This window comes from Mus caroli, unplaced genomic scaffold (genome assembly GCF_978045245.1).
Source record: "Mus caroli unplaced genomic scaffold, Mus_caroli_1 scaffold_7, whole genome shotgun sequence".
In the NCBI taxonomy this organism is placed as follows: Eukaryota; Metazoa; Chordata; class Mammalia; order Rodentia; family Muridae; genus Mus; species Mus caroli.
In genome coordinates, this window is record NW_028227262.1 from 19,618,862 (window position 1) to 19,646,823 (window position 27,962).

A 27,962-nucleotide genomic window follows, 5' to 3' on the forward strand; every position below is an offset into this window, starting at 1 on the left:
CCCTAGGTATCAGCCTTCATGTACAGAGTAAATTTTCTCTGTCTACCTATGAAACTATGTACTATAAAATAGAATGAACACTGGTCTTCATATTTTATCATTTATTTAAACTAATAATATCCAGGTTACTGATTTGGCAATCTGGGTATTATCAGAATAATAAAGATTTTTATTCTATTACTATTAATGTTATATAATTTTATTTTGTGTATACATACATAGGAACATCATGTATTTATATGTGTGTATGTGCACATGTGTAGATACCTGTACCTGTGCATACATGTAGAGGCTAGAGGAGAGCATTGAATGCTGTCTTCCAACACTCCCCACTGTATCTCTTTGAGTGCAGATTCTCTCCCTAAAAGAGGATCTTGTGAATTTTTTCTTCTATTAGGCCGGAAGCCAGCAATCACCAGTCATCTTCCTGTTTCTGCTCACTGGGTGTGGAGTTACAGGCAGGTGCCTGACCACACCTGGCTTTTAAAGCAGAGCTGCTATCTGAACTCCTGTCCAAATGTTTGCTTTGCAAGTACTCAGAACTGCTGAGACAGCTGTCTGTTACTACATATTTTATTTTCTTCTGAGAAATACTAAAATATTATTTGAAGACATGCTATCAGAACAATTTTTTTAAAAACTTTACTGGAATAGTCTCTGTTTCCTGAAACAGATCCCGATAGGAGCTAAATGCTATGACTCTAGGCTTCAGAAATCTTTCTGATACAAAATATTGATTTCAGGAAATTCATGAATGAAATGTATTTAATTCCTCATTATTTAGTTATGAACTAACTGTATAATTATCATCTAAAAACGATGTTAAATTAACTTGTGGTACCAATTTTGAACAGTAGCCCAAATTTCACTGCATTGGAATGAAATGGACTGCATTCTGAACATTGTAACAGTTCTTTGAAACAACTTCACAATACTACCCAATATCTTATTATCTTTAAAATGTTAAAATTGTGGCATCATTATAATATATACATTATATAATAGTATAATATATACATACATATTATTTCTTATAATTGTATTATATATTATATACACATATATTTTATGTATTACGATATATTATATACAATATATATTATATGTGCATATATAATATATTTTTAATTTAAAAGTATTTATATATATTATATACAGGGATATATATACATATATACATATATGTATGTATGTGTGTCTATATATATATAAGAAAATTCTAAAAGTAGAGAGTAAGGTTCAGAGTTAATATTTAATAAGACTTAAAACTGAAATGTTAAGTACACATTAAAATACAGGTCATTACTTGCAACACAGTGTCAGTGCACAGCATCTACCAGTCCTCACTCAGGGCTCACTCACAAGTGAAATACACGTGGATCTAAACTGCAGCTCTACTCCTCCATTTCTCATCTGTAGGTTCCTGCCACTGTTCTCTCACAGAGTGGAATTACTCATTAAACGTCAAAAGTCTGCACTTATCTCCCACAGCTTTGGATGTCTCTTTCTTCCCTTGGAAAAGTTGACCGCTCCTGCTTTCCCTCTATCTCTAACCAAAGAATCTGCTTTGTAGACCCTGATCGTCTTTGCTGGTTATTTTGCTCCCATAAAGGGGTTATTATAGTTTTTGCCTGGCATCTTATATCTTCTCCTGCCTAGCTCATGGTCACTCTGACTTTTACGCTTGTTTGAAAAGAAACTTTGTTTAGTTTCCCAGAGGCTCTGGATTCTGATAAGGTCAGACCATCTGTCCCATCCTCCCTGCATCTTGCTGTCACCACACTATCCTCACTAGCCTCTGCAGAGGAGATCCTGATGTATCTATTCCTGGAGACTGGCTGCCCTTTGTGTATCAGAGGGTACCATTATCCTTTACTGCATTCTGATCGCTGGCCTCTGAGGTGGGAATCCCTCCCAGGAATTTCTCTTTTCTCTGCCCCTGACAGATGATAGAAAGACAGATGTATGATAGAAAGGTGAATGAGTGATGGATAGATCTTTGGGGACTATATCTCAGATCTACAGGATCAGATACGGTCCTTGGGGAGGTAGAATTGGAAAATTTTAAATGTGATAAGCTTTGTAATGTTTTATAGGATCTCACCCTGAATAAATGACCTCAGTACAAATTTCCTGAGCAGGCAGGTAGTACACGTTACTTTTCTGTTGCTAGGATTAAAACTCCATGATCAAGGTAACTCGTAGAAGGAAGGGTCTGCTTGGGCTTGTGGCTCCAGAGTGATGTGGGCAGACATAGCAGCAACAGAGGCATAGTGCCAGTGCAGAAAGCTGAAAGACTGTATCTTTAACTGAAAGTACCACAAGGCAGAATGAACTGGACTAGTGAGGCTCTGTGCTTGCAAAGCCAACCCCCCCACTGACATACTTTCTCCAGCAAGGTGACACCTCACAAACTTCCCCCAAGGAATGTCACTACCTCGGGGACAAATGTTCAAATGCTTGAGTTTATGGGGAACAGCCTCATCCTGACCTCAACACAGACAAAAATACTGATGCCAGTGTCAGAGTAGATAGTTCTCTCTGCAGTAGTAGCAAAAAATACTTCTTGTTCGGAGAACCCTGAGCAAGAGGAGGCAGAAGGAGTGTGGGAGCCAGATAGGGTGAAGGACACCAGAACACAGCCCTCTAAATCAGCTGAACAAAGCTCGTATGAACTCACAGAGACCGAAGTGGCCAACGTGGGGCTTGAGCTACGTGAGTCCGCACCGGGTCCTCTGCGGATACATTACAGCTTTCAGTTCAGTCTTTTTATGGAACTCCTGAGTGTGTGCACACTTGAGTGTGTCGTTGATTCTTGTGCATTCCCTTGGAGCTCTTTTCTTTGTGATAGTTTTTGTTTTATCTAATTATTTTTATGCTGTTATGAAAAATAGAGCAAATAAAGTTTATGCTTAAGATTTTAAGGCAAAGACAGAAAGAATGACATGAAATTTGGCTGAGTAGTTAACTTGAATTATTGAAGTCAAGTAATAGATATAAAAAAATACCATGAAGCCAATAATAAATAATACTGTAGTCTAAAAGAATATATAAATAATAGTAAACTATATTGGCATTTAAAAAAATAATTATTGTGTTAAAGGAGCAACCAGGATACCCAGGCCTGTTTGATAAGCACTATAAAATAACAATAGTCATTAAAACAGCCAACTATTTTTTGATGACCATAGATGCACACTGTTGTTCCTGGGCAACAGCAGATTGCTGACCTTTTTAAGAGGAAGCCCAGGCACAAGCTATTTGGCCCAGACCCACCTTTCTGTAGCTTAACATATCAATCCCTTCTTCTCTCTTTGGATATGGGGATCCTCCACGCTGCTGCTGCCAAAAGCATGCTTCTATCCTTGTGCCCTGATGTGTTGTTCTGCTCTGTGCAAGCCCGGATATACTTTTTCAGTTTCTTGGCATCTCTCACCTTTACCAGTTAGTTCTCATACACTGAGTTTTCCTAAAAATAATGGTACATCCAAGCAAGATCATGGAAGGTTATAAGAGAGACAGAAATAATGGTGACTTCGGGAAATCTGCCACTATAACGAAAACAGCATGACACATAAAACAGGCACATAAAGCAATCACCCAGGATGGAGAACCTGGAGGAAATGTGCAAGTATATGGACAGTTTAGTTCCAGTAAGAGATTTTGTTCTATTCTAAGGGATGATAGGAAAACCAGGTCTCTATCTGCAGATGGTGAAGCTGAACCTCTCTCTCTCTCTCTCTCTCTCTCTCTCTCTCTCTCTCTCTCTCTCTCTCTCTCTTCCTTTGGTCAAACTAACTACAAGTGAATTAAGCAAACAAATACAAGACTAAGGAACTAAAATTACTGAAAGAAAACATAGGAGAAATGACTCAGGACACTGTCTACGGCAAAGGATCTCTGATTCTATTTCCAAAAGCACAGCTAAGAAGGGCTAAATGGACAGGTGGGGTGCTGTTGTGTTTTAAGACTGATTGTTACGGGAAACGGCCCACTGAGTGAAGAGAAGGCCTTTAGGATGGGGAAACCCACAAACCACTCATCTGTATGACCAAGAGTATACAAAGAACTCATACAACGCAATAACAAAATAAAGCCAATAATTTGATTATAATAATCATCTCAGATGTAAATAGATGAAGAAAATGTGATATGAGGGTGAGGAATAAAGTGAAGTCAAAGCTGTGTGAGAAGGGAAAAGAGAGTGAAGAAGTGGGCTATGAGAAGATTTGTGGCAGGGGTGAATATGTTCAAATAGTGTTAGACAAAAAAAATTAATGAAAATATCATGTTTTTAAAAAAAGGCTGGGATAGGAGGGTCACTAAGAGTTTGTGACCAGCCTAGCCTGGGCTACATAGAAAATCTAAAGTAATTCTTAGCAACATAGTAAAGCCCTATCTTACAACTAAAGGCCTACCAATAAATGAATAAATGAGAAAATATAATATATACACAGAATAAAATATTACTCAACCATAAAAATGAATGGAATTTTGACATTTGTAATGAATGAAACATGAGTATTATATTAACATGAATGAAACCAGAGTATCATATTAAATGAAATTTGTTATGTTAAATTAATCAGGTATAGATGTCGCAAATGCCATGTGTTCTCATTTACATGTGGAAGTTAAAACATTATCTGATATAAGTAGAGAGAAGAGAACTGATTACCAGAGCCTGGGCTGGCAGAAGAATAGAGATGAACTTAGGTACTTAGTGAAGTTTAGTGGAAAACATAACTTCTAATACTCAATAGCACATTACATAACTATGGTTGGTAACAAATTCTATAATTAAAACATCTAGTAGAGTTGGGTGTGTTGGTACACTCCTTTAATCCCAGCACTCGGGAGGGAGGCAGAGGCAGGTGGATTTCTGAGTTCGAGGCCATCCTGGTCTACAAAGTGAGTTCCAGGACAGCCAGGGCTATACAGAGAAACCCTGTCTCGAAAAACCGAAAACAAAACAAAACAAAACAAACAAAACAAAAATTTAGTAGAGATTTTGGATGTTCTTAACACAAATCAGTGATAGATATGAAGTGATGAATGTGACAACTGTTTGTCAGGTTATTAAACAGAAATGTCACACTGTCGCTCACAGATGTGTGCAGCCCCACAGCCTCTTTGAGTCAACAGCAAAAAGTATCTATATGTTCATATGCATATATATGTTTATATATACATGTACATGTAAATAATTCCATACATTTATATAGTATATAAATAAATCTATAAAATAGTAACATAAAACACTATATATAATATATACTTAATACATATATATCATATATATATATACATACACACACATATATATACATATATATATATATATATATACATATATGATTTTAAAGATCCTATTTTCCCCAGCATTGTGTGTGTGTGTGTGTGTGTGTGTGTAAGAAACAAATGAGGTGTCGAGTGAATACCAATTAAATATAAATATAGCTGTTATTTCTAGGACCATTCCCCGTGTGTCCTTGAACAACAGATCCCCCCAGTCCTTCTAGTCTGTGCCCCGACTCACAGAGTGCTCTGAGTGGTTCTCACCACTGATGCTTTTCTTGCAAGGAGATGTTCAACACTGTACTTGTTTTGTTTTGTTCTGTTTGGTTAGGTTTGGTTTGTTTTCTTTGTCCCTTGGGCACAAGTCTGTGTCGTCTGGGAAGGAAACCTTAGCTGAGAAAATGTCTTCGTAAGATTGGCCTGTGAGGTATTTTCTTGTGTACGGTTGATGTGGAAGAGCCCATCTCACCAGGGAGGTGCTGCTCCTGCTCTTGGGTTGTATTAAAAACAAGCTGAGCAAGCCTGGGAATGAAATCAAGTTAGCTGCACTCTCCATGGCTCTGCTTCAGCTCCTACTTTCAAGTTCCTGTTTTGGGTTTTGTAATCTATAAGGGAAATAAACCATGACCTTTTGGTCATAGCATCTTGATTCCAGAAATAGGGAGCAAATTGGGACAAATCTTTTCTTCTCTATCTCCCGCTTATTCTAGGAACATCATCAGAGTGTAGACATTCTTCATGCAGCCATGCACCAGTTATCCAGGATGAGGGAGCAGGGGTTAAGGGGTCAGTGGCAGGTGGAGGGCAGCCCAGGGAATTCCCAGATCTGGGGCTGCTATATGTGGATTATTTTTATATTTCCTGTGTCCCCTGTGAGATGTTGCCCAGAAATGAGGCGGACAAAGATAGCATCCATGCCTGTTCATGTTTCTCATTCTTTATCAGTTGGAATTGAAAGCTCTGCAGAAACAAAAACAAACTCGGGAGGAACTGATAAAAAGGCTATTATTTCCATTAAGCAACTGTGTTTCTGAGAACATTACCCCCATGAGTAAACTCCTGTGGGAATCCTCTACCTCTTCGGTTTGATGTAATATTTCTGTCTGCTTATTTATTTCTAAAAATGGGGGGGGGTAGGGAGAGAGATAATGTGTGTGTGTGTGTGTGTGTGTGTGAGAGAGAGAGAGAGAGAGAGAGAGAGAGAGAATTTCTTCAGAAAATCAAAAATCACTCTGTGCCTCTGCATCTTGTCTTTGTCTCCTGCTCTTAGGCATGTCTTTGTTGTAATGATTTGATAGTAACTTGTCTTCAGGAAAAGCTTTATTTTAGGCTTAAAAAACGAACAAACAAACAAACAAACAAACAAAAAAACCACGAGGACCATGAGTTCAACCCAATGAATGGGAACACACAAGTTTGAGCCTCACCTGGATTATATGGCAAAATCCTGTCTGAAAACAAATAACAGGTTTTACTAGGATATATCAGTATATCGTACAAGAAAAAAGTCAGACGCAACGTGAAAGTCTTTTTTAATTAATTAATTAATTAATCTATTTATTTATTTATATCCCAAATGTTGCCCTCGACCGGGTCTCCCCTCCCAGAGTTCCTTACCCCATCCTCTTTGCCTCTGAAAGGGTGCTTTCCCCACCCCCACCCCCACCTTACATTCAGGCTAGACAAGGCAGTCCTTTGCTACATATGTGCCACGGGCCTCAGAGAACATCTCAGCCCGAGTATACTCTCTGGTTGGTGGCTTAGTCTCTGGGAACTTCCAGAGGTCTGGGTTAGTTGACATGGTTGGTCTTCCTGTGGGGTTGCCATCCCTTTAAGCTCCTGGAGTCTTCCCCCAACTCTTTCATGAATCCCAAGTTGGGCCAGTCACTGGATGGCCTTTCCTTCAATCTCTGCTGTTTTTGTCCCCTCATTTCTTTCAGACAGGAACAATTCTGGGTCAAAAATTTGGAAGGTGGGGTGGTGTCGCTATCTCTCCACTGGGGGCCCTGTCTAACTACTGGAGAAGATCTCTTCAGGTTCCATCTTCCCACCTTTGGATACTTCAACTAAGGTCACTCCCAATCAGTCCTGGGAGTCTCTCACATCCCAGGTCTCTGGGACATTCTCATGTTTTCCCCAATCCCTGGCAGCCACATATTTCCATTCATTTTCCTGGTACTCTGGGCTTCTCTCCTTTGACACCCACCCACCTGATCCTGCCCCATTTTCCCTTCCCCTCCCCTTTCTGACCCAGGTCCCTCTCTCCCTGTTAAGGTTTTTAAGAACGCAGCTAGCCTCACTGTGGTATAAACTGGGTTCTTAAGACAAAAACAATGGTGGACAGCAGAAATGAAATCAGATCACCCTGGAAATAAACAGCTTGTTTCTCATTTCTGCCAGAAAGGGGTTTTAGAAGACAGCTAATCCTACCTAGCCAGGCTCATTGGATGTGGCGTTCTCTAGAGATGGAGAAACAGAGCACTGCCTGTCCACGGTGGGGAGGGTATCATCTAAGATTAGTACATGGTAAACGTTAGAAAGAACTCTCCATAATGGGCAGCAACTTCTTTCTTTCACAGATAGAGAATTTGCTTCATTGTTCTCTTAAGCAGTGGGGCTTTTAGTTTTTCTACCAACACTCAGTTCCTTTCTCTTCCTCTGCTCATCTTTTTCTTTCATTGATGCATCCAGTATATTTTCCATCAGTACTAGAGTCTGTGAAGTTCCATTTTTTTTCTTCAATGCATAATTTGCATTTCAGAAAATTCCAGGATGACAACCCCTCTAACATACTCCCAACTGCTTTTCCACTCATAAGATATTCAGTTAAAGGTCACTAGGAATGTTGCTCTTCATCATGATATATGTTATTAAACAAGCTTTGGATCTGATTTTATTTTATTTTGGATTTTGCTCCAAGATCAACTGATTGTTGAGCATAAGCTACAACACTTAGGTTGCTTTCCTTGGTTTCAGTGAGGTTTGGGTGAGGCAACATCAGGATTTTAATTTAGTAAATTAAATATTTCTATTGGTTTATTAAATCCTCATACATAAGGTTCTGCCATTAAAGCTTCATCAATGAGATCAAAGACAGGGATGGAAAAATGACTAAAGATTAAGAGAGCTTCCTGTAGAATATCGAGGACCACAGAGAGATTCCAGAACCCAATTATCAAGGTAGGTCTTCTGCACAGGTGTGCTGAAAGTGCATGGAACTCGGATGCCTTCTTCTGGTCTCCTCATGAACTCATACACAAAATTTAAAGAAAGAAAAATGAAGGGAGTTTTGGTATTTCACTTTGTAATTCTCTATCTCCATATTTAATATTCTGAGAGTCTTTGGGATTTTCTCTAATTAAATCCTGATCCTGCCTCAGAAATGTCCATAGCCTTTAAATGGACATGGTGTCCATTGGATTGTATTCATTTGAAACTTCGATTTTTCTACGATTTATGATGTTCCAAGACCACAAAGCATATTGAGACTTTTATTTGAGTGGAAGGTCATTTAAATACTGGGTTCTACACTTTTCTTTTTAGTTTGCTTTTGGGGTTTTTTGTTGTTGTTGGGTTTTTTTGTTTGCTTGTTTTTGTTTTTGTTTTTTGACACAGGCTGATCTCAGGCTGGTCTTGAAGTCACTGGGCTGGAGATCACCTTGAACTCTGAACTTCATGCCTACACTTCCATAATTCTGGGACCACAGGCTGTCCTAGTTTATTCTCTGTTGCTGTGATAAACACGGTGACCAAACACTATGCCCTGGGAAAGTGATGCTGCTGTGCTTAAGCTGAGACAAAAGGATGGACCATCTAGAGACTGCCATATCCACGGATCCATCCTATAATCAGCCTCTAAATGCTGACACCATTGCATACATTAGCAAGATTGTGCTGATAGGACCCTGATATAGCTGTCTCTAGTGAGACTATGCCGGGGCCTAGCAAACACATAAGTGGATGCTCACAGTCAGCTATTGGATGGATCACAGGGCCCCCAATGGAGGAGCTAGAGAAAATACCCAAGGAGCTAAAGGGATCTGCAACCCTATAGGTGGAACAACATTATGAACTAACCAGTACCCCGGAGCTCTTGACTCTAGCTGCATATGCATCAAAAGATGGCCTAGTTGGCCATCACTGGAAAGAGAGGCCCATTGGACTTGCAAACTTTATATGCCCCAGTACAGGGGAACGCCAGGGCCAAAAAGTGGGAGTGGGGTGGGGGTGGGGGGGAGGGTATGGGGGACTTTTGGGATAGCATTGGAAATGTAAATGAGGAAAATACCTAATAAAAAAATTTAAAAAAATATATTTTTTTCTCTTTGCATAGCCAAAGGTAGTTTCATTTAAAGAAGTAAGTTATCCATACAGCTAGTTAATTATGGCTTCCCAAAAGTGTGTGGGTTGTAAATCTCTCCAGAGTTACTAAATTCAACAGGAAAGACTGTGTAGATGTCTGTAAAACCAACTGGGGTGTAATAGTAAATCATTGTGTAGCTGAGGCTGGCCCAGAACCCAGCTGTCTCCCACCCCTGCACTCAGCCTCCTCCTGAGTTCTAAGATTACAGTTGTGCACTACTCCGCTTGGTTGAGTATCTTTCAATGCTTTTCACAGTAAATAGGATTGGATGGACGCGGTGCAGGGGCGCTGCCGGTGGAAACCAGGTCTATTTCCAGCAGAGTTAGACCTGTGATGGTTTTATTTCAACTAAAGGCTCCCTTTAGTAAGACGCCAGGGGAAAGTTCTTCTGTGCCACCACTAGAGGACAGTATGCTTCCAGGGAGAAAACTGGTTCCTCTCAGCCTCTGGAAGCTTTTCTTGGTCAGTATTCTGGGTGTACAGAGTCTCTTTCACTACAGATCTTCTACCAAACTATTTATTCCTGTCATAATTGTGCAGCAGCTAGCACTAGCAATTGGTTTAGGGAACAAATTTAAGAATAGAATCCAAAACTTCCGGATTCAAAAGTCTAGATTTGAAAGTGTTAAGATTCAGTTTCACTGCATTAAGAGAACACTATACACAGTGACAAATGTTTATACATTATTTTCACCTGGGACCAAGTGTCCATAGTCTCATAGATTTCAGCAAAAAGCATCTTAGCTACAAGTATAAGGGAGTAATTCTCTTCTGAATTCTTTGGAAACTCAGAAAATTCTGTGAATCATGATGTTGAAGGTCATTAAGAAAAGATGGAAGATGGAGGGAGCCTGTGTAAGAAAGCTATGAACTTACCATGACCTGTGGATGGTACAGAGTACACAATGTTTTTTCCATATGTTTGCAGTCTGGACCGAATTGCAGGAACTGGTAAGTGGATGCACTTGGAAGGAAGGACATGAAGGCAACACCGTGGGTGGCATGTCCAAATCACTTCTGTGGGAAAGGCAAAGGCCTAGGAAGAATATTCTTGTCTCTTTTCACATGACCAAAGATGATAAGACATAACACCAAGTATATTCTTTCGCTGTGGTTGTATTTGCTTAAACTCACTGTAAACCTACTCAACACCAGGACTTCCAAGAAGACTGACCTCTAACCTTCAGGTCCCCCTCACAAATTGGAGACGAAAAGCCACCTCATGTCTTGATTGCTTTAATAATACAAATGAGGAGTGCTTTGTTCACTCTACTCCTGAACCCAAATGTGTGGCATCCCCTGGTGTCCCCACACGGATCTCTGGTATTTTCGTCAGTCCACTTGGCCCCACTGACCAGGGTGGGTTAGCAATAGATACTCCCATCTATTGTCTTCCCAGCTTTGGCCTAATTCTGATCTTTGCCCAGCTTCATTTTTTAACATCCATTGGTGTTAATAATGCTCTTCGTATTAATAATGACGAATGAAGTGATTTAATGATGTGCATTCTTATTTATTCTAAAACTAGGAATATGTTTTCTCTTGCTAGAACTATGATGTTAATTCAAACTTCAGAGTTTTGTTCATTTGCTTGCTGTTTATTTCATGTCAAAGCTTGATTGGATTTGGGAAATCTACTCCTAGTTTCTTAAGCTTTATTATGACAGGGTATAAAGTACTCATCAAATGCTTCGCTATGTCAATGGCAAAGTTTATTTTCCCTCACAAATTTTTTTAAGTATCTATACATCTTTAATACAAATTGTTCATATCGTACTATGCTTTCTATATTTTTCCAAACTTTATTTTCTTTGAGGTTGAAATTTGCCTGGTTTATCTTTGGGGAAAAAAAGAGAGAAGTCAGTGCACTGTATGCTGAAAATACATGGGGAAAAGCTATGACTTAGTATCGTGGCAGTCAGCAAATGAGACAAAGAAATCTAGACATAAACACTACAGAGAGGCAGGACTGCAGTCGTACTGCTGATACTGTGTTTGTGTGAGAGGAGACGCACACTGCCTACAGTTCTTCTGAGTGACAGATGTCTTAGCAACCTTTCCATTGCTGTGACAAAAACACCTTGACCAAGGTTACTTATAAAAGGAAGAATTTAATTTGGCTCCTGGTTTGGGAGGGTTAGAGTCCATGACCATTGTGGTGAGGAGGATGGCAGCATGCAGGCAGACAAGGTCTTACGCAGTAGCTGTGAGCTCACAGCTCAATCCACAAGCACAAGACAGAGAAAGAACTAACTGGGAATGGCATAGGCTTTTGAAACTGCAAAGCCCACTCTCAATGACACAACCTCCTCTAACAAGGTCACACCTTCCCATGCTTCTGAAACAGTTCCACCAGCAGAGGACCAAGTATTCAAATGAGCCCCTGGGGGCCATTCTCATTCAAACCATCACAGCAGGAGAGCAGCTAGGGACAAGCAACTCAGAGTAGCTATGTGCTATCCTCTGGGAGGCCATTCAGCACACTTTCCACCTGCACCTTGCTGGCTGTCTCTTCACACATGATATAATACTGATCAGTGCAGTATGTATAAAGAACATTGACCCTGTCTATATATCCGCAGTACTTCTTATCTATGTCATTTGTGCTTCTTTCAGACCTATAAGAGAAAAAAATAAGTATACTTGGCAAGTTGTATTTTATACCCACAGAAGAGAATTTTCAAAATAACATTATTGGTTGTGTGATCTACTGTCTAAGTTAAATTTCAGTTGATGATGGGTACATACATGTGATGGGGAAAACTATTTTTTTTTTTTTGATTTCCCACCTCTGGAATATTTTCTGTCATTTGATTCCAGACTTAGCCTCTCTTCCCATGGCTGATATGAATTAGAATAATGTCAGGTCATAAGGCTCTACCTTAACTTTGCACTATCATTGTCAAGGGCCTTCTCTAAGGAGCAAAGCTAGAATAAACCCAATTTAGAAAACTTCAAGTCTCTGGATGGCCCTTCCTTCTGTCTCAGCTCTGAACTTTGTCTCTGTAACTCCTTCCATGGATATTTTGTTCCCCATTGTAAGAAGGAATGAAGTATCCACACTTTGGTCTTCCTTCTTGAGTTTCATGTGTTTTGCAAATTGTATCTTGGGTATTCTAAGTTTCTGGGCTAATATCCACTTACCAGTGAGTGAACTAAAAAGAAAACACATGCTACCATCCCTGACTCAGAAGCTATCTCCAATTGATGATCACTTGCAAATGAAAATTATAGTTTTTTCCTAAGGGAGTCTCACTGGGCAATCTATTCTTTTAAGGGTAGGCTGCATGCCCATCAGTAGATGGTCAACAGAAATGAACTTAATGGCATCTTTAAAAGTTTCTTTCCTCATAAAAGTCATATCTTAGCTTTTCTTTTTCTATGTGTTTATCTTTTTTGTTTTTATTTTATTTACATTTTAAATGTTTCTCTCTAACCTAAAGTCATGTGTGTGCATGTGTGTGTGTAAAAAACAAAAAAAAAAAAAAAAGAGAGAAAAAAAAGAAAGAAAACCTCAAGTCTGCACTGTCTCTCATGTGATAGTTCCTGCTAGCAATATCTCAGGCAGCCCTACTAACTAGTAGCCTGTAATATGGGGTAAGTGATGATAAGTGCATATCTATAAGTTGAACACATTGTGGTTCTGATAAACATGACATTGACTCTTGGACTGATAAAAGTCATCAAATAAGTTTATCAGTTATTGTGAGGAGCAGAAGCCTGGAGTGTGGGAAGGTTTGAGTGGGTATGTTGTTGCCATGAGCTGGCCATAGACCACTGCCTCAGACCCTCAGACAAAGCCTCCCTCTGGTCTGTGTGCTGATGTTGATGACATGTGCAGAAAATTTTTACCATAACATCCTCCCCCTGGATATTTGTGGCCTGAAGATCACTCCCCTTCAGAGGCTGCTCCTACTGAAACTGTCTCCTTGTTTAGCTGCATACAATAATCCCTGGCTCCTTGTTTATCTACCTGAAACACCCCACCGCCTCATCCAACAGTATATAATAAACAGAGTGAATTTCTGAGGGGCCTCAGCTTTTCCATCTGACAGCCTAGACTTTCTATCTATTTACATGTGCTTATTATCTTTTCTTCCTTCTCTTGCAATCCTAGTCAGGTCCACCCCTAAGACTGTGCAAGAGTGTACCAAGCTAAATTTTCAAAAATGAGATTTCCAGGGAACTGGAGAAATGGCTCTGTGGTTAAGATGGAAATTCCAGAGGATCTGAGTTTAGCTCCTCGTTTACATTAGGTGGCTCACAATCACTTATAAATCCAGCTCTGGGCTATACAATGCTTCAGGCCTCCATAAATACCTAAAATCATGTGTGAATACTCATATAAAGAAACATACACACAGATACATAATTAGAAGTAAAGTAAATGTTGAAAAAAATGAGATTTTTCCATTATGTCAAAGTAAACATCACTTTTAGAAAAAAAACCAAATAACACTAAAAATAACAACAAAATTATATACACACAAAGCACTATACAACATACCATATACACATACACACAAAAAAAAAAAAACACACATCACACCATATATACAAAAAACCCCACACATCACAGGCATATCACACACACAAAATACCACATACCACACATATCAATCACATACACACACATAACACTACATACCACATGCATCACAAATACACCCCCCCACACACACACATGCACAAAACAAACCACCCCACACATACACATAAACACACACACATGCAACTCCCCCCCCCAACACATACCCATGTGCCACATGAATGATGATCTTACACTTATTATTTAAGGATTGTTTGACAATGTCAAACATCTACTGCTCTTAATGCCTTATCTTCTCTTGTGTCGTGATTTCTAGCGTATGTTTATTCTTCTTTATAAAGATTAAGACTCCCCTAGTCCTCCCTCCTAATTCACATTTTGATGCTGGCTGTACTGCTTCCCTGCAAATGGGACCTTTGAGACTTCCGTCCATCTCTCCTCGATGTGGAATTATCCCCATTCCTGTCATTGCATTGCCTTTCTGACCCACACTCCTACACTTATTTCTAGCTGAGTGGAAGAACAACATGAAACAGAAGCTAGTGTTTGTGGCATGACCTACAGTGGTGAGCGTGCAGAAGTCACTGTGCTTAGCCTCCGCATGGTAGACTTTCAGCAGGGTGGCCTTGCCTGACTTCCTATTTGATGCATCCTGATCTAACAGAACGAACAAGCTTGAGATGCAACACGATAGTAGTGTTCTTGCCTAGCCAATACAAGATCTAGAGAGATGACTCAGTGGTTAAAGTGCACACTGCTCTTGCACAGAAGTCAAGTTTAGTCCCTAGCTCACAGCCCATAACTACCTACAACTCCTGTGCAAGGTCTCAGACACTCTGTTACAGCTTCTGTGAGCACTGACTCTTCTGCACCTCATGACAAAAGTGGGGCCTGAATCAATATCTGGCAGACTGAGATTTTCTTTTTCCAGTCTCATATTGGGTTTCCCAAATTTCAAAGAAAATAAATATAAGTGGGATTTTATTTGCAAATAAAACCGTCATTTATTCTCATTTAAAAAGCTGAACAGGGCTGGCAAGATGACTCAGTGGGTAAGGGCACTGACTGCTCTTCCAGAGGTCCTGAGTTCAAATCCCAGCAACCACATGGTGGCTCACAACCACCCGTAATGAGATCTGACGCCCTCTTCTGGTGTGTCTGAAGTCAGCTACAGTGTACTTATGTATACTAATAAATAAATCTTTAGGCTGGAGTTAGCAGGGACTGAGCAAGTGGAGTTGACTGAAGGGAGCAGAGATCCTAAAAATTCAATTCCCAACAACCACATGATGGCTCACAACCATCTATACAGCTACAGTGTACTCACATACATAAAATAAGTAAATAAAGAAATGTTAAAGAAAAAGCTGAACAAATACAATGTGCAATTCCAGTTGTAGCAGTATATTTATAAATACTTTCCTAAATATACTTATAAAATCACATATAGCCATGTATGAAACCTATGTGTACTAAGTTCATATAATTCTTGATGCTGTAATGTCTGTCCATTGAGTCTTCAATCACTGGACTCAACAGTCTCCACTTCAGGGCTGTGGAGATGGTTCAATCAGCCAAGTCCTTCCCTAGCAAGCACAAGGACTTGAATTCAATCCCAAGAACCCATGAATAAAATCTGAGCCTGGTAACACACACTGATAATCCTAGTGTTAGGGAGACACAGCCACACAGATCACTGGGGCTCCCTGAAACCTAGACTGTTGGAGAGTTCCAGGCCAGTGAGGGATTCTGCGTCAAGAAAGAGAGAGTAGAGAACATCTAAAAAATAACACCAGAATTTGTCCTCTGACTTCCACCAGAAGCACTAGATGATAGATAGATAGATAGATAGATAGATAGATAGATAGATAGATAGATCATAACATACACATATATTTATACATACCCACACACCACATGCACATCACATATAAGTGCACCATTCATACATGCACTACACACACACACAAACATACATGCATGCACTCTCAACACAAACTTATACATATAGCTCAAAGTTGACTAATTTAAAGTTGTCAATCTTTCATTCACATTTGAATTCCAGAATATAGTACAATATTAAGTACTTAAAGGTGTCTAGTGAATGGTTTTGGCTTCACTCTTCTTAACCATAAGCAGTAATTTAAAAAAAAAAAAAACAGTTCCTGTAATTTGATTACTGTAGGTTGTTGGAGATTTGCCAACATAATGGCAAGGAATGTGTGGCAACTCTCTACATAATCAAATGTAGATGTCCCAGAAGATGGGGCAGTTGCCTTTAAAAAAGTGGTGTCCACTGAACATGCTGTTAATGGCAATGTACTAAGCTCCTGAAGAAATTGTCTCCATTCAAGACTAACCATAAAAATTCAACCAGACCACTTACTCTTCAGAGAGGAACATCTTCTCACTTAGTGGATATTGTGTGCGATCTTTTCTGGGCAACAATGCAAGCCAAAAATAGCGTAGCTTCTTGTACTTTATAAATTCCTACAGAAACAGAAATGGCCTTTTTAACAAGTTGTGTCTTATATCTGTGCACTATATGAGAGCTTTGGAGTAGCATTACCACTTTTCAATGTCATTTAAAAAGGTTGCCCTGTCCAGTCTTGATGTGAGAATATGTGCCTAGTTTTATAGATTATAGCTTCTTATTATGTATTTAGTTAGTGATTCTGAGAGTCCTCGTCTTTTCTGAGGGGAGGTGGAGATGAGGTGGCTCTGGGGGAAAGGGGAGATGTGGAGGGAGAGACTGGGGAGAGGGAAGGGAGGGGAAGCTGCACTCAGAATGAGATATATATATATATACACATATATATATGTGTGTGTGTGTGTGTGTGTGTGTGTGTGTATACTCAAATTAAAATGGATAGATAAATAGATAATAGATATGATATATATCATGGTTGATTGATAGATAATAGATGATAGATAGATAGATAGATAGATAGATAGATAGATAGATAGATAGATAGACAGACAGACAGATAGACAGACAGACAGATCAATAGTGTTTCTTAAGATATCAGTGTTCCAGGAGACAACTTCGTGAATAGACCACCAATGGCTCAGGCACTAAGATCAACAATTAATAAAAGAGGCCTTGTGAAATTGAAAACTTCTGTAAGACAAAGATCACCATCAATAGGACAAAATGGCAGTCTACAGAATGGGAAATGATTTTCAGAAACTCTGCTTCTGACTTAGGACTTAGTCCCAAAATATATAAAGAACTCAAGAAACTAGATGTCAACTAACCAAATAATCCAATTAAAAATGGGGTACAGATCTAAATAGAGAATTCTCAACAGATGAATCCCAATGGCTGAGAAACACTTGAAGAGATGTTCAACATCCTTAGCCACCAGAGAAATGCAAATCAAAATAACTCTGAGATTCCATCTTACACCTGTCAGAATGACTAAGGTCAAAAAAACGTAAGCATGCGTGACGGCTCATGCTGGTAAGATGTGAAACAGAATCAAACTACTCCATTGCTGATGGGAACATAAACTGGTACAGCTACTTTGGGAATCAATGTGGTAGTTTCTCAGAAAACTGGGAATAGATTTGCCAAGACCCAGCTATACCACTGTTAGACAAATACTCTCAGGATGTTCCACCATACCACAAATATACGTGCTCGACTATGTCCATAGCAGCTTTATTCATAATAGCCAGAAACTAGAAATGACCTAGATGTGACTCAACCAAACAATGGGTAAAGAAAATGTGGTACATTTACACAATGGAGTATTACTCAGCTGTTAAAAAAAATAACATGGAATTTGCAGGCAAATGGATGGAACTAGGAAAAAAATCATCCTGAGTGAGGTAACTCAGAACTAGAAAGACAAATATGGTATGTACTAACTTCTAAGTGGATATTAACTAAAAAGTAAAGGGTAATTATTCTGCAATCCACAGACCCAAGCAGGCTATATAGCAAGGAAGGATTAAGGGGGATGCATGAATCTCCCTAAGAAGTGGAAATAGAATAGATATTTGTGTGTCCTGGGGGTAGATGTGGATGCTCACAGGAGGGATCAGGTCCGTAGAGGATGAAAAGAAAGGGTATTAGAAGAGACAAGTGTAGCTTGGGGGTAGGGAGGCAATTTGGGGGCAAGGTAGAAACCTAGTGTAGTGGAAACTCCCAGGAATCTATTAGGATGACTCCAGCTAAGACTTTTATGAATCAGAGATACAAAGCCTGAAATGGCAATCTCCTTTAACCAGGCTTGACTTCTAGTGGATGGATTGGGACACCAACTCAGCCACAAAACCTTTGACCTACAATTTATCCTGCCAGCATGATGTGTTGGGGTAAAGGTAGCCCAGAAATTATGGGAGTGCCCATCCAATGACTGGTCCAGCTTGAGACCCATGCCCGGACAGGAAGCCTACCCCTGTCACAGTCTGTAGGACCATAAACCAGAGGACAGATGGCTCAGAGACTTAGGATAGAACCAAACATGCACAGAAGAAAAAAAAGTAAAACTATCCCTAATGATGCTCTCCTATACTCATAGATAGGAGCCTGGCTTCTGGTATAATCACCGTTAGAGAGGCTCTATCCAAGTAACTGAAGAAAGGAGATGCAGAGAGCTACAGTCAAACACTACGTGTAACTCAGGGAATCCTGAGTAAGAAGGGAGAACGGATTGTAAGAGCCAGAGGCATCAAGGACACCACAAGGAAACCCACAGAATCAACAAACCTGGACTCACAGAGGCTCACTGAGACTGGATCAACAATCAAAGAGCCTGTGTGGGTTTAACCTGGATCCTCTGCCTATGTTATAATTGTGTAGTTTTGTAGGATTCCTAATAAGAAGCGGGGCTGTCTCTGACTCTGTTGCCTGCTCTGGGGACTCTTTTCCTCCTATTCCTACTTTTCCACCTACTGGTTGCCTCATCCAGCCTTAATATGAGGAGAGGGTCTAGTTTTATGGCAACTTCATATTGCGTGTTTGGTTTATATCCCTGGGAGCCATGCTTTTTTGTGAAGGGTAACAGAGGAGGGTTAGAGGGATGGGCTGAGTGGAGAGGAGGGAAAATTAGGGTGGGGATGTAACATATGAGAGAACAAGTTAATAATAAAAAGATGTTTCACAGTGTTTCACAGCATATTTCCCTGCCTAGCAGAAAGAAAGAAGGGCCTGCTGTGTAGAGGCAGGAAAAATGATACAGAAGCTACAGTGCCCGGAGGCTAATGCAGTCAAAGAGCTGTGTTACAGCAGGATATCCTGCAACTGTTCAAGCAATAAAAACCACCACCTGAGTTGGTCAGAACCATGGCTGACCCTGGTCATTTCAAACAGTCCTTTATTTCATTATGTTCTGATCAGCCTTGCAAAAACTACAGCTCTTGCAACAATGGGTTGAAGTCTCTGAGATCTCTTCAGCCTTCACCGCTGATGATGAAGAGAATTCATTGAATAACATTAGTATAGAGTCAGTGAAAACTTAATTTTCTGGTTTAAATATTTGGCAAATGAATATTCACTCTGGGGCAAAGGAAGCGGTTAGTGGTTGCAAACAGACTTAACAGAAAAAGAGGAACACGGTACGATAGAGTCAGAGAAAAACAGTGACTACAGAGCCCAGAGACCACCCAGCATTTTTGGCCAAAGTAACATAGGGGTAGGAGAGGTTAAGCCAGTTATTTTTTAAAAGTAAATAATTATGAGTAATCACTTGAGAAAAGTCAGTGAGACAGAATAATCCATTTTAATGGAGAATTCCTTTCTCCTATAAAAGATGACCTTTCTTATGGTAGAGAAGATAAGCCATTAAGGTGATATTTTTACTCCACAAAAAATAGCTACAATCTAGGATCAGCAGATCACACTGATAATTCTAGCCCTTGGAAGGCTGAGGCAGGAGGATTGCTGTGAACTGGAGGTTAGCTGGGGATACTGATTAAGACTCATCTCAAAAGAAAATAATAAAGAATTACTACGCCAAAGATCAGAACTACTGACTAATAAGTGAAATACAAAGACATTATTTAGACCAGTGGTTCTCATCCTGTGGGTCACTACCCCACTGGGGGTTGAGTGAACTTTTCACAGGCCTTGCCTGAGACCATCAGAAATATTAGATATTTATAATTCATAACAATAGCAAAATTACAGTTATAAAGTAGCAACAAAAATAATTTTATGGTTGAGGGTCACCACAACTTGAGGAACTGTATTAAAGGGTCACAACATTAAGAAGGTTGAGAACCACTCACTTAAACATAAACAAATAAATAAGCAGGAGAATTCACTTTTCATTGATCCTAATAACTCTGTGAAATATATATGTTTAGCATTTGTTTCTTCTCTATCAACACAGTCTACTTATCTACATGTATATCAACCTATCTGGGATAAGCTGGCATTTTTTTTTTTTTGCCTACTCAACAAAAGATATAACAAAAGATCTAATATTATGACAATAGAGAATACACACCATGTCTTTTTTATGGAAGTGGTGAGCCTGCACCATGATCAACACACACTCTGTCTTTGGAAAACTATTCAGAAGACATACACAGAAACCTTCTTCTACACATCCAAGTTGGAAATACACAGACCTGAGCATTCTGGGAGTCCCTGATCTATTCATCTATCTTGAAGGTTCTAAAATTCTACTTAAGCTAAAACTTTGTGTGTTTTAGCTTGACTGTGATTTCCCTAAGACAAAAGTACAAGGCCCAGTCCAATGGGCTTGCCAGGAAAACAATCCTGAGTCAAAAGAGTCAAGACACTGCATGTCTTCCCAATGTATCCCTCTTTACTCCCTATTTCATGATGTGAAGCTGATTCCTTTTTGGAGGGAACAGAGACACGAAACCTTACCAGCACATCCTTGTTCTTAACCTTCAGGAGGCTGGCATTCCGAGCAGAGCAGGCCGTGACACTCTCTTGCCATGTTGCATACACATTGAGTTGAGAATAACAGCTGTCCTTGTACCATTCTGAACCCTTTGGACATGGTTTACACTTGTGCTCTAGAAGGATAGAGTTTTACAGGTTGGTTTCAACACGCTTGACAATTATTCCTTTCCAGTCTGAGTAACATTGACCTGATTTACTGTGTTCCCTCTCTTTAGGTCAAGAAAGAAAACAAAGCCTCCACATCTCTATCTATCACCCTAGAAACCTGATACAAAACTTGGACAAACAAAAAACCTTTCAAGGACCAGGCCCAATTCAAACATATTGCCCATCACTGGGGAACTCACTAATGACTCTAAAAATTAATCGCAGCAAATATGCCATCTAGTACAAAGAGGCTTCCCTCCCATGTCATCATGTCTTGAGATCTGTGCTCAGGGCAATGGTAATAAACTGCAGATTAGGAAAACTGTGTCTACTAACTGGTGCTTCATTATGGAGCTGTCAGAACCTTGTAATTTGGCAGCTTGTAGTCTTTACTGCTTTCCTTGTTTTTCTCTAACTAGGGAAATATCAAGGACTCATTTACCAAACTCATTTAATTTCACATTTAATGTTGACTCTGTAAGAAAGTGGTTCTTAAAGGACTCTAAGGTTTACATTTTTTGTTTTTGATTTTTGTTTGTTTGTTTGTTTGTTTTGCTGCCCAGGAAACAGTTTTGAGAGATAGAGTTTGAGGACTACCTGGTTCTTTGCTATACAGCTCTCGACACAGCTGGGTGGCTATGCTTTGCAGCATGGCAGAAAGGTTCATGATTTTCTTGGAGTTGTTGAGATTGTGCATCAGCTGTAGGGAAATGTTTTCCTGAAGTTCTTCCTTGACACTTTGCAATCGATTTGATTTGATCGTTTCTGTCGCCAAAGTTGTATAAACTCCAGGGTTTTTTTTTTTTTCAAAGACAAAAGAAAAAAAAGAAAAGAGTAGATGATTTTAAGACATAAATTCTCAGTTATCCTATCACCTTCAGAAATTTGACGAATTTTTTCTTAGTATTAATGTATTAAAGTGGTATGAAAAGGCTTCTTTAGAAGAGTGATTGGCGAGATCAAGCATGTGTCTATTGACATTGACCACATTATAAGGCCACCTTTGGGGCTGATTATTATTAGGTATTAATTCAAAGAATAAACATTGGTTCAACAACTCCTGGCATTCTGCATCTCCCAGTCAGCTAGAAAAAAACTATATAAATGTCTACATATATAATATGTAAATATATGCAACACATAACAGACGCACTAGGTTGCATTTATACATTTATTCACATACTTATGTAACAGTACATAATTTGAGAGGGAGAAGGCAGGAGAATGAGGGATTATTGGGAAGTGGGGATGATGTAGCTATACTTTAATTAAATGTAAATTATTTTAAGAATGGGTGATACATACAGATGCCTCCTAAGACCCCCATTCCAATGAGCAGCAGAAGGCATAGAAGAATCAGAATCAAGACTGTTTTTTGCTGTGAATGGGAAGCAGCAGAGGATACTGTGAAAATAAAAAAAAGCACAGCATTCTAGAAGCAGCTCACACCTTAACTTGATCCACCCATCCATCCATCCATCCTCCCCTCAATTATTTCATCTATGTATTTTGCTAGAAATTCACAGGCTTTTTTCAAGAGTAATCGGATAGGAAATCCTAACTAAGACATCAGGATTAGCTTCAGTTTTTGACTATGCTATGTCTTACCCCACAGAATTTTTTTGTTTATGAAATGTCTCAAATATCTTACCAATAAGATCAAGGCAATAACTTTAAAAACAAAAAAGAAATATTCACTAAGCTCTTCTGAATGAGAAATGAGTCTCATAGGCAAAGACATTAACCCTTAGATTGACAAAAGGCACACAAAAAAGTAAAGAAAACCTTATAAAATAGAGAGAAGGGAAAATGGGGGTACTGGTAGAATGTGTCCTCGGATATGTTTGTGGAAAGTGTGTTCCAGGAGACTGAAGGAAGCTTTCTGAGGGATCTTTTGGAATGTGGAGGTTATGTTTAACAGAGGAAGCAATTCCACTTGTTTGGGTGCTCCCCTCTAAAGCTAACAACGGGACTGAAGTTCAGCAAAGCAGGCTGTCACTGTCTGTATCCCACTGTCCCCCCTCAGCTCTGTGCTACCCCTAGTCTGGACCTGAATTTCTCATTACAATTTTTCCAATATTTGCCACTTTTTTTTAAAAGAAAACCATTCTCATAGAATACTTTTATTATTTTATAGATGATGAATCACAAACTAGATCATTTCCCTAAATTGTTTAAAAAAATTTACATTATGAATTATTGTTAAGAAATTTCATGATTTAAATTATCCCCGTGTACAAATACATAAAAAGATTGTTTCAAGAAAGTAATTCAAGACTAACCTAATAGTCTTACTCTGCTCCTGAAATGTGGTTTATATCAACAGATGATAGCATAACAATGTTGTGAAGTCTCACAAAGTGACATATAAATATAAAATTTAATTTCTTAATATTTTGGAAAATTATTGTTAGTGAAAATACTATAAATGTTCCAGTCATTATCTGAGGTTTGAAATACAAACTCATAGTCTATCTTTTGTTATAATTATTTTCTCATTTTATATAATATATATATTCAGTTATTTAAAAGTTATCAGATATGTGTCATTTAGGTACTACACACTATTGTGGCTACTAATAAAACAGAGTAGTAAGGTGTGTGTGTGTTTGTTGTCATCTAGATGCATTTTAAAGTGACAGGAAACAAAGTGCAAAATGACTGATTGATAGAGAAATGATAGATATATAGATAATAGATATATAGAGATGATAGAGATAGGTAGATGATACATAGATGATAGGTAGATAGATAGATAGATAGATAGATAGATAGATAGATAGATAGATAGATAGATAGATAGATAAATAGATAGATGATGGATAGATGGTAGAAACAGATGATAGATGGTATATATAGATAGATGATATGGATAGATAGATAGATAGATAGATAGATAGATAGATAGATAGATAGATAGATAGATAGATAGATAGATGATAGGACCTTGAGAGTGAAAGCCATGAGATAACTTAGAAATGCATGTAGAGTGACACTAGAGCAGGAGACCTAGGAAGAGCCCTCCAGTGCTCCATCAAAGACCACAATCAAGCTAGGACAAGCAGAACAAAACCAGCTCAGCCACAGGGATAGTGAAAACCAGGGGGGGATGTGTCACAGAGAATGCACAGTGTGAAGGAATTTCCTGTAGGTTTTGATGTGTTTTGGGTGTTGTGCTGAGTATGTCATGTTGTGTTATGTTGTATTGAGAGTAGAGCGTCGAATATGCTAAATGAGTGCTCTAGCACTCAGCTGTATCCTCAGCTCTCTTCTTACTTCTTATTTTGAGACAGGATCTCACTTAACTGACTGCACAGGTTGACTCTGAACTCACTCATAGCCCAAGTAGGCCTTGAACTTCCAATCTTACTGGATATCTGAGATTAGAGAAGCACTCCCTTAGATCTAGCAAAAAGAGCAATCTTAAAATGGACTGCTCAGCAGTATAAAAACAACAGAGAGGCACAGCAATGAAGTAGAAACATGACTCAGAAGTAGCTCAGGGCCTAACTGTACTTGCTTTGCAAGCCTTACAACCTAAGGGAAATTCCTGGTGGTTCACATGGTGCAAAGAGAGGACTGTCTCCTCAAAATGTCCTCAGGCCGCCACACAAGTACTGTGGCACATACACACATACACACACGTACACACACTCATACGTGTCCATGCATATATGCGCACACATACACAGATTAAATTTAACCTAAATATAAGACAAAGAGTAGAGATCTGAATGCTAGGATAAAATATGGACACTCCTCAAGATCTGGACCAGAGCAAGCTCCATGAACAATGAGGAGAGAAGCCAGATTTAAAAATAAAAAATGTTCTCCCCTTCTTTGTCTTTCTCCTACACTTCAAGCAGTTTGGTTTCAAAAATCTAGCAAAAAGAACATATAAGCCCATGACTTTCCTGAATAAGATATAGTCCTAATTCCATAGCTTCTCACACACACACACACACACCAAAACAAAACAAAACCTTCACAATAAAGCACTGTCATTTGAAAATACAATCTCTTTCCACATACCTGAATTTAATTTAATATAAAAAATGTAAAATATAATGTTTTATTGCAATGGCTTAAAGATATACCTTATGCTTTAAAGAAAAAAAAATATTTTTAATCACCTTGTAATTTGGGGTTTAAATGAAAGGCTGAATAAAAATTCATATGGCATATTAAAATTTAAAAAGATAAAAATAAAAAATTCACACTGCATGAATCTGTGGACACTGCTACAGCATTACATCTCATCCATGGCTCAAAATCTTACCTTTTCCCCCACATTTGTCAGACTTCTGGGTTTCTTCTTTTTTATCAGAGTCCTGGATTTTGAGATTTGCATAAACAATTTCTTCAGACATTGATGAATATTCAAAGAAGGCTCCAGAAAATGTCCTTAGAAAAATGTGAGAGGGCTGACAGTTAAGTAAGCCTACCTAGACTTTCAACGCTCTGTAAACTGTGGCTAACCTCACAAGCTCAAATTTCCTTTTGAAAAACCACTATGCCAGACTCTCAAATTTGTGTCTATGAGCCACAGTCAGTTTATTGCCTCAGACAAGAATAAATAAGATTGAAAGAGGAACACTTTTCTTCCTCATATTTCTTCCTTTTTCTTTTACATAAGGTAATTTTTTAAACTGTGCTTGGATAATATTAGCTTCATACGAATTGCGCAATTTGCTCCTTTCACACAGTGCAGAAACAGCTTATGATTAAACTCTGAAACAGGGAAATAATCGGAGTGATTCAAATCTCAAATGCTCCCTGGTGCACCATCATGCCCTTCCCCCAACCTTGAGCAGGCTCAAGTGGAGTTATCACCTTGCTGCACTTGCAATTTCCTACAGGAACTTAGAGAAATAAGCTTGCTGAGCTTGCTTTGAAACATAATACAGCCTAAACAAAGGTTGGGTTTTGTGGTCTTCCCTTTTTACCTGGAGCTGAAGAATTAAACTTTGCCTTGATCTTGGCTTCATCCTTCTCTTGCAGCCCATAGTCTTTTTCATTCCCAGCCCCCCTTTCAGGTTAACCCAGTTCTCCCTGGCTACTGGATGGCTACAGGTGGTGCCCAGCATGGGCCTGAAAATGGGGAAGGGGGAGGAAGCACTGATAAACGCTGGTTTGAGTAGAGCTCCACAGAAAACGGAAGAAGTAATGATATCCTGCACAGTAAGTAACACACAGCATTAGTGCTAGCGCTACTTAGTTTATTTTGGGGAGGCTGTTGTTGCAGGAAGTGTATTAAGAGGATACAGCTGGGCTGAAGAGGTGTTGACCCGAAGCCAACTTCACCTAGGGGTGACAGCAGCGCAACAGGACAGGGGAATTCTATATAGCCATTTCTCCACAGCCAGGTGAGAAGAGCAGGGTTTAAAAACAGAGAACAGATGTTAGAAAAATTCGTAGCACAAGTAGATTTATGCTGTCCATGGTGCCCAGAAGTAGAAATGGTAAATATTCAAATGACATGAGAGAGAGAGAATAGGTTTCAGAAAAGCAGGTATCCCCTGTCCAGGACATGTTAGCAGAAGAGATAAGCTATTTCAGAGCTCTCCTTGGGACAGGAGGAAATCAGAAGACATCCTGCTTCCTCTTTGGCTCCTACTGGAGATATCCTTAGTCCTGGTTCTAGGTCCCTTTAGGACATCAAGTTCTCTTCCCTCTCTGTCTATTGTCTGTCCTTGGTGCACCAATCTGTCCATGTGTGTCAATTTATGCCTGTTTTTGTTTCGTTGTTTGAATGATTGTTGTTCTGTGTTTCGTGTTGAAAAGAAAAAATGGCTAAAACTTTATGTGCTTGCTGCCCACCCCTTGATTTAGTTTAGCTTGTTTAAAGGGCAGTCCTAATTGTCTTTTGGAGCCCTGCACCTATAGTTAGGAGTCAGTCACAGCTGGTGAAGCCCTGCTAGGGGCTGATTACCTGCCATGCTGCTTTTAAAGGGCCCAGCAGCTTCTCAAGTTCTATGGTAAGGAAGCTGACTGTTGTTTCTTCTAGAAAAATCTCTGATTGTGATTATTGAGTTCAGCAATTAACAAGGTGCTTTTTCTCTTGAAATTATACCTAGAAAGGATACGAAAACTTTGTTTGGTTTTGAAAGACTCCCAAAGAGGGGAGACCCTCATTCATGTCTCGGGATGATGAGACCCCCCCCCAAGAACTCATGAGAGACCGTCCTTGCTGTGAAAGAACCTAGTGGGGAAACCCCCACTCAATTCCCGATTCAGTGTGCACCCAAAGAATCATGAAAAGACCATCTTGATGTAAATACACGAGGTAGTTTAATTGGCAGAGCTCCAGGTCGAAACATATCTCACACAGGAGACAGTGGATTCGACAATGAGGCTTGAAAGCTAGGGGTTTTTATAGAAAAGGGTCTGGGGCTGGGGGAGGAATTGGTGTTGTTTCACATGATTAGTTCATTTAAACATCAGCAGACTGTACATGCAGATCGCCAAGGTAACAGCAGAGCTGTTAACATTTAACTTAGGTCAGAAGGGCACGAGATAGGGAGGCACCGGGCCATTCTGGACATTCTTATATGTCTTCCCTATCTTTATGGCTAGTTGGTTCCTGGGATGACTTTACAGCCTTTGTTCTTTGCTCTAAACCCAAAAAGCCCTGCTAACTAGCAAGATGCATGAATCATGGACCTTGAATAAACTTTCTGGCTAGGGCTTTGAAGTCTTGAATTTAATTTTCTTTCTTT

The 27,962-nt window shown here is 39.3% G+C and overlaps 1 protein-coding gene across 1 annotated transcript; it reads right to left on the minus strand.

The window, feature by feature from the left end:
* Positions 1-11,752: 11,752 nt before the first annotated feature.
* Positions 11,753-25,770, minus strand: Clec12a (C-type lectin domain family 12 member A). Its single transcript, XM_021165582.2, has 6 exons — positions 25,523-25,770; positions 22,549-22,647; positions 21,841-22,029; positions 21,058-21,209; positions 16,597-16,700; positions 11,753-12,279 (listed from the first exon to the last, which is right to left on the minus strand). Exons 1-6 carry the CDS (start codon positions 25,611-25,613, stop codon positions 12,111-12,113), a joined length of 804 nt encoding a protein of 267 aa, XP_021021241.1. The 5' UTR covers positions 25,614-25,770; the 3' UTR covers positions 11,753-12,110.
* Positions 25,771-27,962: the final 2,192 nt, after the last annotated feature.